Source organism: Diadema antillarum, unplaced genomic scaffold (genome assembly GCF_040938485.1).
Source record: "Diadema antillarum isolate AM-2024a unplaced genomic scaffold, OU_Dant_1.0 scf00000170, whole genome shotgun sequence".
Classification (NCBI taxonomy): Eukaryota; Metazoa; Echinodermata; class Echinoidea; order Diadematoida; family Diadematidae; genus Diadema; species Diadema antillarum.
Window position 1 is genome coordinate 2,429,400 of NW_027271059.1, and position 13,124 is coordinate 2,442,523.

The window sequence follows — 13,124 nt, forward strand, 5'->3', positions numbered from 1 at the left end:
GTAATAATGAAAAGGGACATCTAATACAAACCTGATCATTTTCCTCTCCCCCCAAAAAGGGTTGTAGAAAAACTGCTGAAAACACACTTTCCCATTCGCGATATGATCCCAAACTATAGAATGTTATAGAAGAAAGATAGCTCTTTCAGAAAATATGAAAACTTCAAGATGGACTTAGTTGTCCCATTTCACCTGTTTTGAGTCCTCACGTAAAATCAAGGGGCGCAACATTTTGTTTGTTTTGTGGTGCACGATCACAATTATTGAAAATGATCACAGTCTCGTTCATCCATGAGGTATCCACAGTTTGCATTCATGTAGGGCACTTTAAAAAGAAAGAACCATTCTTAAATTAATACGTGTATTAGGTGCCTCAAAATTTTATAGAATAGAGTTTTATCCTCCTTCAAGACATCACGCTTGATTGCAGATGTATGATCCTAATTAAGGGTGGAAACATTGGTGGATATTTTATTTGTTTGTTTGTGTGCGTGTGTTTTCTTTTTTTTTTTCTCTTTATTTTTAACAAAATGGCATACCCTAAAAGAGTCAGATGTGAGCTTATCAACTCTCTTTCCGTTGGAATTGACATTCAATGTTCAGACAAGCATAATGTGCAGAGAAAATTGCTGGCCTCTCAAAATTACAATCATGATTCTTTCCATTTCTGCTCTTTTGTTGTTACGCTCACTAGTCAAGTCTCTCGTCCACAAGGATTGTGATTGTCAGCAAGCCTTTAACGAGGTAATTTAGTGTGTCATCTTCGACACTGCTGATTGGTATCAGCTTGTAAATGGACGCACCTCCGTCGAACATGGCCACCTTCTCGATGGCTTCCGACTGATCTTCTTGGTTTTCAACCCTGACCTTCACCCGACACCTGAGCGGACTGCCGACGGCGCCGAGGGATTCGCGGACGTCCATCAGGGTAATGGAGAGATGGCTCCCCTCCCCAGGACCAAGTCCTTTCAGGTGGAGTTCCGCCTGCAGCTTGTTGGCGCCCCTCAGGTCGAACTGAGATGAGAGGACTTTCATGACTTCGAGCCGCTTCAACTCCGAGTACGGAACTACCCAAGAGAAAGCAGTTACTGTGGTTTGCTTGGCAGAATCTCCGCTTGTATGAAGATCGGAAGCAGTCGTTGAATGAGGGTCTTGTCTTCCGGCCAACAAATCTTGAAGCATGACTTCAACATTTTTCAGTCTGTCGCCTACCCTCTGACACCACTTGTTCATCTTGGTGGCATACTTGCTGTAACCTTTTTTCACGCTATCGATTCTCTCCCTATTTTTCTGGCTTTTTTCCAAGGCCATGTCGAGTGAAGAGGAGGAAGGCCATTTCATTACCCTTGGAAACGCACCGCTCCAGCTTACCTCGGATGCTGTACTTGGCATTGAACAGGAGCCGCGACGTGACGAGTCAAGTGAAATTGAGAAGACTCCTCTATCTCGGGCATCCCATTGATTGCTCTCCCAGAAACCATCGTTAAAGTTTGGCGAGTCTGCTGGGAATAACTCTGCAATTTTCTCCGTTGACTGATGTTGTTCTGCATTTAGGATCTCTAGCTCGGAGAGGGAATGCTGTATTTCCACTATCGCATGTTCATCCAAGATGAACTCCATATCATAGTTTTCTTCTGTTTCCCTCTTGTCTTTATTTATATTTGCCATCATCGAAATGTCAGTCCTGTGAACGAGGACCTAAAAAGCAATAGAGGATACATTATAAAGTGGAGCAAAATTAGCAAACATGATTTATCATTATACTCTATAATTTAAGCATACCAATTAAATCAGCATAATAAAGGGCACTATAAAAAAAGGACTGGACGGGCAGTATGTCTACATCTTGCTTGAAATTGATCATCTTAAAGATTCTGGAGATATATTCGCTCGAGACAGAAGAACAATACCAGTGTCCAAAGTTTACAATATGACAATGTCAGAGTTACAGAAGACCAGGATAAAGCAGAAACTCTTGCCATCCAGTTTTAACGTGTATTCACAAGAGAGGATACTTCTAACCTGCCCGATAAGCCACAAAGTCCTTTTCCTGACATGCCACCTATTCAGGTAACCTCTGAAGGTGTGGGAAAAACTCCTTTCAATCGATCTGGTTCGTGAACATAAGTAAGGCAATTGGGCCAGATCTGATACCTAATCAAGTCTTATTAAAAGATTGCTTCGGATGAAATTGCTTCTACATTGAGTTTTATTTTCCAACAACTAGACACGGGGACTCTCTCTCTTGACAGTAGGAAATCCAAAATAGCCCCAATCTTAAAAAAAGATTCACTTTTTACCCCGAGGCTTCGATCCATGTCAAGCTGCTGCTTATGATCGCGGTCTCCTGCTTTTCCATTATGATAGATAAAAATGCTTAATTTTAAAATTAATTAATTCAATTTACCCTTTTTTGTTTTTTCTGAAATTATTTATTGTAACGACATGAACTATTCTCTCTCTATATATATATCAATTATCATTTACATAACTTACAACTGTTAATTCCACGATTCCCTTCTGATTTTTTTTGAAATATATTATTATGCTATATGTCTCATTTATTGAATACTGCCATGTTCGCAGTGTATGTATGTACATTAATTAATTTGAAAGACAGTATGCTCACGTATACGTCGTGTAATGTTACTTTTTAAATATATGTATTGTTTGTTGTTATGTGTGATTTGGGTTTTAAAAAAATGAAACAAAACTGTACCAAATCAAACAAAAAATAAAATATTTTGGGGAAAATGAAATTGAACTTTGTTGATTTAATACACAGATATTTCTAGAGATGGTACGGCAAATTTAACCGATATGCAATTTCCAGGTGAGATTACTATCAAGAACCAAACCTACATGAGTATGATTATCTTCAATATGTTACAAAAGTTGAGTCAACAGCATTTTTCAAACCAATTACTTGTAAAGAAATAATTGATATTGTGAACAATTTTAAGAATGATGTAAGTGCTGGATATGATAATATTGATGTTCGATTTGTTAAAAGAGCTATTCATTTGTTATGTAATCTCCTATGTGCAATATTTAATCAGTGTATGGAATCTGGTATATTTCGAGATAAATTGAAGATAGCCAGAGTTGTGCCAGTTTTGAAGAATGGTTCCTCTGATGTAATGACAAATTATCGTCCAATATCAGTTTTATCTGTTTTTTCCAAAGTTTTTGAAAATGTACTCCTACTAGGCTTGTTGAATTTCTTACGAAGTGCAATATCATTAAAGAAAATCAGTATGGATTTGGACCGGGGCACTCCACATCTTCTGCCTTGATTGATTTTATTCATAAGGTGATCTGTGCGATAGATAGCGGAAAAATTTTACTTGGCTTATTTTTAGACCTCAGCAAAACATTTGACACACTTGATCATAATATTCTTTTAGCTAAATTAAGTATATATGGATTTCGTGGTGTCACTTTCAAACTTTTGAAAAGTTATTTGAGCAATCGTAAGCAGTTCGTATCCATTGATAAGAATATATCAGATTACAAAAACATACGATGTGGAGTGCCCCAGGGATCGATCCTCGGGCCTATTTTATTTCTTTTGTATATAAATGATTTACCCACTGTTTCTAATGTTTTACAATGTATTTTATTTGCAGACGATACAAGTATATTCTTGTCTCATGATAATATTGATTCTCTGCAAGAGGTTTTTAAATAGGAATTGCAAAATGTTAGAAATTTGTTGCGAGCTAACAAATTATCAATTAACATATCAAAAACTAATTTCATGATATTTACAAAGAAAAAAATGTAACACCGACCCTGTATTCATTAACATGTGTGATTCTCAAATTTTGCAGACATCTTCACTGAAATTCCTTGGAGTGCATGTAGATAATAAATTGAATTGGTCGAATCATATTAATTTTGTTTGTAATAAATTATCAAAAAATATTGGTGTAATGTATAAACTAAGCTTTCTTCCAAAGTCTGTTTTAAAATCAATTCATAATGCCATGATTCTACCTCATTTGTACTATGGAATAACTGTTTGGGGCAATGCTCACGAATGTTATATTCAAAGACTTTCAGCGCTTCAAAAACGTACAATACGAATCATTTCCCATGCCTCTTTTCTTGCCCACACCCAACCACTGTTCCTATCCCTGAATATATTGCGGTTGAATGATATGTACAAATATCAAGCTGGAATTTTTATGTATTTGTGTAAAAATCGTATGTTACCAAAGACTCTCTTAGATTTGTTCACTTTTAATAATCAAATTCATAATTATAGCACGCCATCCGCCAATGATTTTCACCTACCTCTATCTCGTACTTCTTTTTATCAAAGATCTATCATTTACATTGGTCCTACCCTGTGGAATTCTCTCCCTGTGCAATTCGTACTGCTAACTCTTTGAATACGTTTAAATCTGGTTACAAAAATGCTCTTCTCAATAATTACAGCCAAATTTATTAAGGTAAGGAGTATGTTTTTTTTATCCCCTATGTTTCGAGACATCCTGTATTATTGTCATTTTATGTTTTGCTTTGTCTTGTCTTGTCCTGTTCTAACGTTTTTACTTTCATTGGAACACTATATATAATTGAAATTGAATGAATTATTCTAGGTCAGCTATAAATAAGGGACATCTCCTTTCTGGCTGCTACCTACCATAGCATTTTGTTAACCTATGTACGTGTAATTGTCAATCTATTTATGTATTTTTGTTCCTTTTCACTGTCTTAGTGAAATGTTTGTAATCATATCCGAATATGTAATTGTTTTTAATATGTTACTTGCTTTGGTGAAATAAAGAAACTTGAAACTTGAATCTTTGGGATTTTTTTGCTATGGCTGTATATCCAGGAAAATGTTCCGGGGTAATTCTTCCGAACAATTACGGAAATCATATATTTATGTGTTTTTTTTTTTCAGATTAAGTTACAATTTGTTACCTTCCATCCAGCAATTAAAGTAATCTAATCAACTCTATATTCAAAAAATACCCCAGGTAATAATAACTCAGAATCAGAACTAGAAAAATAAACATTTGAATCATCAGCAAAAAAAAATGAAAAGGAAAGAATACCTGATGAATTTTCTAGACATTATTGATATAGAGAACAAATGAAAGTGGTCGAAGTTACCCCACAAGTGATATGTGCATAACATATGTATTGCCATTGATATTTACAAAATTGCCTGCGAGAAGTAAGGTGATTCCTAAACCACTCCAAGGCCGTGCCGAATACCATTATGGGATAATTTGTAGAGAAGTAATTTGTGGTCGGTGGTATCGAAGGTCATGGAGAAGTCCAGGAATATGGTATGATAAAATTTGTCAATATATCGCTTTAGAGACTTTTATCAAGGAAGGTAAGGACTGCGTGAGATGTGTTGTGTTCTTGCCGAGAACAAAATTGATTATCAGAAGTAATATCATGATTATTAAGAAAAAACAAAAGTCTGGAGTAAAAAAAAAATCAATTTAGAAATAGTGGATAACAAGGATATTGGTCTATAATTACAAACGTCTTCCCTATCCCCTTTCTTAAACAAAAACAATGGAACAATGTTAACTACTTTCATAGCCTCGTGAACAATTCTGTCATCTAGAGACAAATATCATTAAACACATGTCCCAAGGGAACAACAATTAAATTTGTAATATATATATATATATATATATATATATATATATATGTGTGTGTGTGTGTGTGTGTGTGTGTGTGTGTATCATAACTCTTTTTGGATCATTATCAATGTTATCATAACAAGCACTGCTCTTACTCTTTAAATGCCTAACTATATCAATCAGTCAATTGGAAGCAAAGAACTAACAAACAAAAACTAGTAATCTTCTGGGCGAAATTATTTCCTATTTGTGAAAAATAAGAATTACAGATATCAGCTTTTAGACGTTGGATCAACAATTATGAGGTCCATTTATGTTTGAATGTAGTGCTTGAATACAGGTATAGGGAATGTGCATACATTTGTAGAATTTCTTTTTCAGTTCTCTTCTTATTCTTTATACAATTTTCCAATATGTAACGTACAAACAATGCGCATGTAAGTTCCTCATACAGCGATTGACGGAACAATGAACTGTAAATATGCATAACTTTTCAACGAATAGTAATCGTCCGATCTTCCTCAAACGTATTCACTGACGTCCTCTTTTATATTGCTACATTCACTCAATTACCATTATGTATTTTTTCCAGTTTTTTTCGACTGTTATACCCAGCAAACATATAATGTTTTCAAAACGTTTCCTAAACGTTGTTTTTTTTTTTCGTCTTCGTCTTCGTATAAAATGGAAGTTTTTAGAACGTACATACAACGTCAATTTTGAGACTTAGCAATTACCGCAAAGCACATGTGTGTTTCTTTTTTGGAAAACACTTTAAAACGTCCGTGGACGTTACAAAACCTTTTCGTTATGTCTGCTACGTCTTCGTCCTTTACAAACGTTCACAAAACGTTTTTTTTTTTTATTAGGTCTGCTATACGTCGACTTCGTCTTTAACGAACGTTCTCTTTTTTTAGTTTTTATTAGGCTCGCTACGTGTACGTCATTGGTTTCTTTATCATGAATATTCATGCCTATTGAAATACGAAAATGTAAGATTTAAAAACTAGTGGAAAATTGATAAAAGACATTGAAATCTAAAGATTTGTGCTGGATTCAAACTTTTGTGTTAAAAATAAACTTGCCTACGTTATTGTTCACTTATTCACGATTTCAAATTGTGTTATGAAGAATTATTTTCATATTACATGCCTACTTAAGGTGTGTGTGATCTAATTTTAGTAACCATGTCTTCATGCATTACAACATTTTGGCGGTATATAAAAGAAGGTTATAGAGATTCATCAATTGGGAATGTGATGTAGTATAGGTATAGGTGACAGGGCATTAGGAACAGATTAGGATATACATGTATTAAACTGTATATATGTGACCCTGCGTCACAAAACAAACAAAAAGTCGCCAGACATGGATTTTTAGTTAAGGACAGATTTTGAAAGAGCAGACTCTAAGCTTTAAAACCAATGATGTATAATTCAATTCAAATGGACTTTCCTAACCTATCAAAATATTGGAAAGAAAGTGCACACTCTGGAAAAGTGTGAACTGAGAAAAGGGGCTCTGAAGTACAGGGTGTATCTGTCTATTCATGCGCTTACTTTTTCCCAAACCGTGCAAGCTGTGAGATGAATGTGACAAAAAAAAATAGGATGTAAACCACTGGAGCAACAACAATGAAGGGATTATCAGATTAAATGTTACCCTGCACCATAAAAGAAACAAAAAGTCGCCAGGCAGGAATTTTAGTTAAGACCATATTCTGAAAGAGCAGATATTAAGCTTTAAAATGACGTATAACTCAAATCAAATGGACTCTCCTGACCTATCTTAATATTGAAAAGAAAGCACAAACTCAGGAAAAGTGTGAACTGAGAAAAGAGACTCCGAAGTACAGTGTCTATTCAAGCGCTTTCTCTTTACCAAACCGTGCTGGCTGTGCAATGAATGGGACAAAAAACAGGAAGTAAACCACCAGAGTAACAACAATGAAGGGATTATTAGATTAAACTGAAATTAAGCATGCCTCATTAACACATTCTGTCCATAATTGATGCCAACTTTCAAAGTAGTACCACTATCATTTCAAAAGTTATTAGAGTTAAAAGTTAAGAGTGTGTACAAGGTTTTTCAGAAATAAAAAAGGGACTCTAAAGACACACCTAATCACTCTATGCTACCAAAAATGTTCGAGATAAACTGCTAAAAACACACTTTCCCGCCCATCTTATGATCCCAAATCTTAGCATAATGTAAAAGAAGACTTATAGAAAATATGAAAAAGTCAAGATCGACTAGGTTGACCCATTTCACTTGTATATTTTTAGTCCTCACACAACATCAGTGTGTGCGACTTTTTGTCCGTTTTGTGATGCACCGTCACCATCCATGCCTATTTCCAACTTTCAAAGCAGTAGCCTTATTTCTTCAAAAGTTATCAGACTTAAAAGTGGTTATGAGTGTGCAAAGGGTTATCAGGAAACAAAAAGGGGCCTCGGAGACATACCTGATCTCACTACTCTACAAAAAGGGTTGTATAAAAACTACTGAAAATGCACTTTCCCATTCATTTCATGTTACCAAACTTAAGAATAATGTAGAAGAAGGGTAGCTCTTTAAGAAAATATGAAAAACTAAATAATATTATTGACTTGGGTGACCCGTTTCACCTTTTTTGAGTCCTCACGTGAAATCAAGGGGTGCGACTTTTTGTTCGTTTTGTGATGCACGGTCACCTATAGGATTAGGATTAGGGTACACTGTTCCCAGATTGTGCCTGTATAATCTTTTAACTATATATTTTTTTTTTAAACAACAAATAAACAATACTGCCCTACTTTGGCAAAAGGGAGCAAGTGACAAAAGTGACATTTTTCGTAAAAGAGCAAAATGTCTCTGTCATTTACAATGACGTCAATGGACTATCATGATGTCTTATCTAACATCCATATCTCTTAGTAGGATGAGTGTTTCTACATGAAATTTGGCCTGGAAGAAGAGGTCATTGTGTGAATTATGAAAACATCAATAACTCAAAGTCGGATGGTACGTCACTTGCTTCCTTTTGCCACAGTAGGGCAGAATAAACATTACCTTCTTAAAAAGTTTTCTGGTCGTTCTAGACGAATATGAAAGGTTCTCTAAAACGTTCTGTAACGGGTCATAAGACTTTAGACGTTCTTAAAACGTTTTTGGACGTTCTAGACGGTTTTCAAAGGTTCTCTTGACGTCCGCAGAACGTCCACAGAACGTTTTGAATGCTCTTTAAAAGGTTTTTACTGATGTCTATTGCGTTCAAGGGTTTTCTGCAGGTTTTTAAAAATTCCAAAGGTTTATTTATTGGTTTTTTAAATGTTTAAAAAAACGTTTTCGTAACGTCCATTTGAAACCTTCTTAAAAAGACGTTCAGAAAACGTTTTGACAAAACGTCCAAAAAACGAACTTGGAACGTCTCAAGAACGTTCAGAAACCGTCCATGTGTTAGCTGGGTAATTGACAAAATAATTACCCATTTACACACGGGATTCATCACGGAGTCAGAATGACCGACAATCGATTGTAGGCTTGTATTAAAAAAAAAAAAAACACTATGGAAGTTTCATCGATGTCGCATTTGGACCACAGGGACTGTGCAGTACTGGTTGAGGTAAATTTAAGGGATTCATGTTTTGAACATTTCTAAGTGAGATAATGAGAAACCTCTTATGAAATATGAAAGAGCATGTAATTTTTAGAAGGATTCAACGTTTATTTGATGAAAATTGGTTTTGAAATGGCTGAGATATCCAAAAAAGTGATAATAATAAAAGGCGACAGGCCACAACTCTAGTAGGATCTCTTTGTTTCACCTTGTTTTTGGATATCTCAGGTATTTCAAAACCGATTTTCATGAAATAAACTTTTGGTACCCTTTAGAATTGCATGCTCTTTGACATCTCATAGAGTGGTTTCTGAATAACTCGTAAAAAACGTTAAAAGCCAAATCCTCACCTCGACCATAACTGTACACACCCTTTAGAGAGCTGTGAGCTGGCTTAGGTCATGGTTTCATGGAATACTTTTTACACGTAGAAGGCCTATATTATACGCATCTATAGGCCTACGACAGTTTGGCACGGTGATGCTATCATGTTTCCCAGTACGTACGATTCTTCAATCTTCTTATTCCCCCATTTTTGTTATTATCATTTTTTCCCATGGAAAAAAAAAAACACCAAAACAAAACGAGAACGGTGCAAGAATACATCCCTCCAATCATGACTAATCCATGATGATCACAGTGGTGGATTGTTCGGGGCAAGGGGTTTAGTAGGCATCCCTTGATACTTCTAGCTATACCATGATTATTGATAACTGTGTGATTACAACACGTACAAGTAGCCAACTGTTGGGCTTGTACGAGGTCTGCACGTTTTGGTGTGCTTGGATCATAATGCAGTCTCTTACCGAAGTATTATAGAGTCATCCAAAAAGAAAACCCAACAATCAAGCGCACGGATCGTTGAACAAAAATTAGATTTCCTCATACACTGCTCTCTTACCTTGCACAAAATGCTTGGGATGTTCCAACTGCCGATGCAGATCGTACGGTGTCCTTGCGTGCCAATTAAGGAACATTATACCAAAAAAAAAAAATCAAAATGGCGGTTCACCTGAGTGTGGTCTTCGGAGCATCAATTCCACTGCGTCGTGTATAATTACTGATATAAGAAGAATGGAATGGATTCAGGAGCTCCTATTTTGCTTATCTTCTGCGGATGAATTTGCAAGAATCCTGGCCAGTGACAGTGAGTGAGATGACGAATGTCTGCTTGCCAGTTTAAAGCGCAGTATAGTTGAGCACTATACTTGGCCAACAAATTGAGAGTAACATAAATCTCCGTACGAGATGAGAATAATATCATATATTATGTCTGCGATGTACAACACAATGAACATTGGCCTGTACGCATTGGAATTCCCCGAAAACGACTAGTCTTTTTCTTCAGGCACAAAAGGAGAGATCGTCTATTTGGTCGTCGTGATACCAATTGAAAGTTGACGGTGATTGGCTGCTCACACCTCAGTTGTTTTCTGTTAACTTTTGTTTCATCCCACTTAAGTACGTTTGACCAATAATGGGATTGCTTAATTAGGAACATGTGACGAGAAATGTCCTCCCAACATCTATGCCATTAGGTGGGACTATCACAATGTGATAGTCTTTTTCGTTAGCACGTTTTCCATATCCGCGATTGGAATCGATAAATATTATCGCTCGCATCTATCGGCCACGCGGGTATATGTGACCGTGCACCTCCAAAACGAACATAAAGTCGCACACACTGATTCTGCGTGAGGACTGAAAATAAGTGAGATGGGTCAACCTAGCCGAACTTGACTTTTTCATATTTTCTGAAAGAGCGGGTCTTCTTTTGCAGTATGCTAAAATTTGGTATCATATTAAAACGGGCAGGAAAGTATGATTTTTTTAGCAGTTTTTCTCGAACATTTTTGGTAGAATAGTGTGATTAGGTGTGTCTTTATAGAATCCCTTCTTCATTTCTGATAAACCTTGTCCACACTCTTCACTTTCAACTCTAATAACTTTTGAAAGGATAGTGGTATACTGCTGTGAAAGTTGGTATTGATTATGGACAGAATGTGTCAATGAGGCATGCTTAATTTCAGTTTAATCTGATAATCTCTTCATTGTTGTTACTTTGGTGGTTTTCTTCCTGTTTTTGTCCCATTCATCGCACAGCCAGCACGGTTTGGTAAAGATTAAGTGCTTGAATAGACACTGTATTTCAGAGCCTCTTTTCTCAGTTCACACTTTCCTGAGTTTGTGCTTTCTTTCCAATATTTGGATAGGTTAGGAGAGTCCATTTGATTTGAGTTATACATCATTTTAAAGCTTAAAATCTGCTCTTTCAGAATATGGCCTTAACTAAAAATTCATGTCTGGCGACTTTTTGTTTGTTTTGAGGACTGGTGCAGGGTTACATATAGCTAGTATACATCCGTGCACATTATATTGCACAATAGAATTCTTATTAAAGTGGAAATTCAGTTCAAATATAAGTTGGTCTGGTAAGAAAGAGTTATCATCAGTTCAACTGTAAAATTTTTGATCGAAATAGGGAGTAAACTAAGGAAGTTACTGCATTTTTGAAGTTTTGCTAATTTTTCAGTAAACAGTCCTTGAACGGTCAATATGAATATGCAAATGGTAAAGAGAACATTCATTCCCTCACAAGTTTCCATTGTAATTATAGTTTGTATATAAAATTTTGGAATTTCCCTCATTTCCATATAATATATAGGCTGCACCCCCCCCCCCCCCCCCACACACACACACATACACCCAAAAAGAAAGATATTGAAAACACATACGAAACGAAACGAAACAGAGCACAGAACAGCTGTACTGGTTGGCTCCAAATAACGGTCAATGTGCCTTTGTATAATTATAGGTAACACTTTGATTATAAATTCAATTTTAAGACAGGACATTTCGGCATATTTTTTCCACTTAAATTGATGTCGGGCTACCTAATTTCCAAAGGTATCTTTTGGTATCCTATCAGCACAACCGAGGTTTAACAATGAATTGTACTTATATGAATTGTTTCCATTTACAGGTTTCCTGGTAAATTTCACAATGTTATCATTCAAGTTCCTATTTCGAGCATTTTACCCTTGCAGCACTGAATCAACAATCAAATTCAAAATCCTAGAAGACCCATGTCAAGATTTAGTGACATCATGTGAAGCTTTGTCAAGATTTCACAGGTAAGATATTCTATGACATTGTCATGGTCTCCCCTATGACGGCAAGAAAACTTTTGTCATCAATTAAATAAGTATGCCAGCTGATGAATCGATAAAAAGATATATTTCTACATGATTAGCAGCGACTCGTCTGATCTAAAATACAATATAAGGCCCACGAGCAGGGGCGTATCCAGGAATTCCGCAAAAAGGGGCGCCTTTACAAAATTAAAAGGGGGCACACGCAAATATACTCTCTAAAAAAATCGAGTGAAAATTTTCACTCTTGAAGAATTGGAGTGAATTTCGAGTGAAAATGTTCATTTTCACTCGTTTTAGATTGACGTCAGGGATCACTCCAAAATCTTCGAGTGGTCCCTGAGGTCACTCCAAAATGAGTGAAAATTAACGTTTTCACTCGAAATTTACTCCAATTTCACTCTAAATTCACTCTTTTTTTGTATTCACTCCTTCAAGAGTGAATATTTTCACTCGATTTTTTTTAGAGAGTAGAAATAGCAAAGATTATTGAATATCTGAATAAGAGAGAAGGGGGGGGGCACGATTATAAAGTAGACTAGATTGCAACATTTTGAGAACTGCAGTACATAATAAAAAGCAATATTTGTAAAGGCAAAGATCACTGTTTAGGATTTCCTTTTGAAATCTAATGGATCTGGAAGTAATGCAAATTGAATGCACACAAATATGAAATGCATTAACTCTTTGTGTGAATAGGCCCATTTACCTATAAAATGCTCATGGAAAATCAGTATGCTAGCAGTTCCTATGCTTGAC

The 13,124-nt window shown here is 35.9% G+C and overlaps 1 protein-coding gene across 1 annotated transcript; it reads right to left on the minus strand.

Moving 5' to 3' along the window:
• Window positions 1-635: 635 nt before the first annotated feature.
• LOC139722731 (uncharacterized) lies at window positions 636-10,419 on the minus strand. Its single transcript, XM_071634020.1, has 2 exons — window positions 10,115-10,419; window positions 636-1,698 (listed from the first exon to the last, which is right to left on the minus strand). Exon 2 carries the CDS (start codon window positions 1,669-1,671, stop codon window positions 691-693), a length of 981 nt encoding a protein of 326 aa, XP_071490121.1. The 5' UTR covers window positions 1,672-1,698; window positions 10,115-10,419; the 3' UTR covers window positions 636-690.
• Window positions 10,420-13,124: the final 2,705 nt, after the last annotated feature.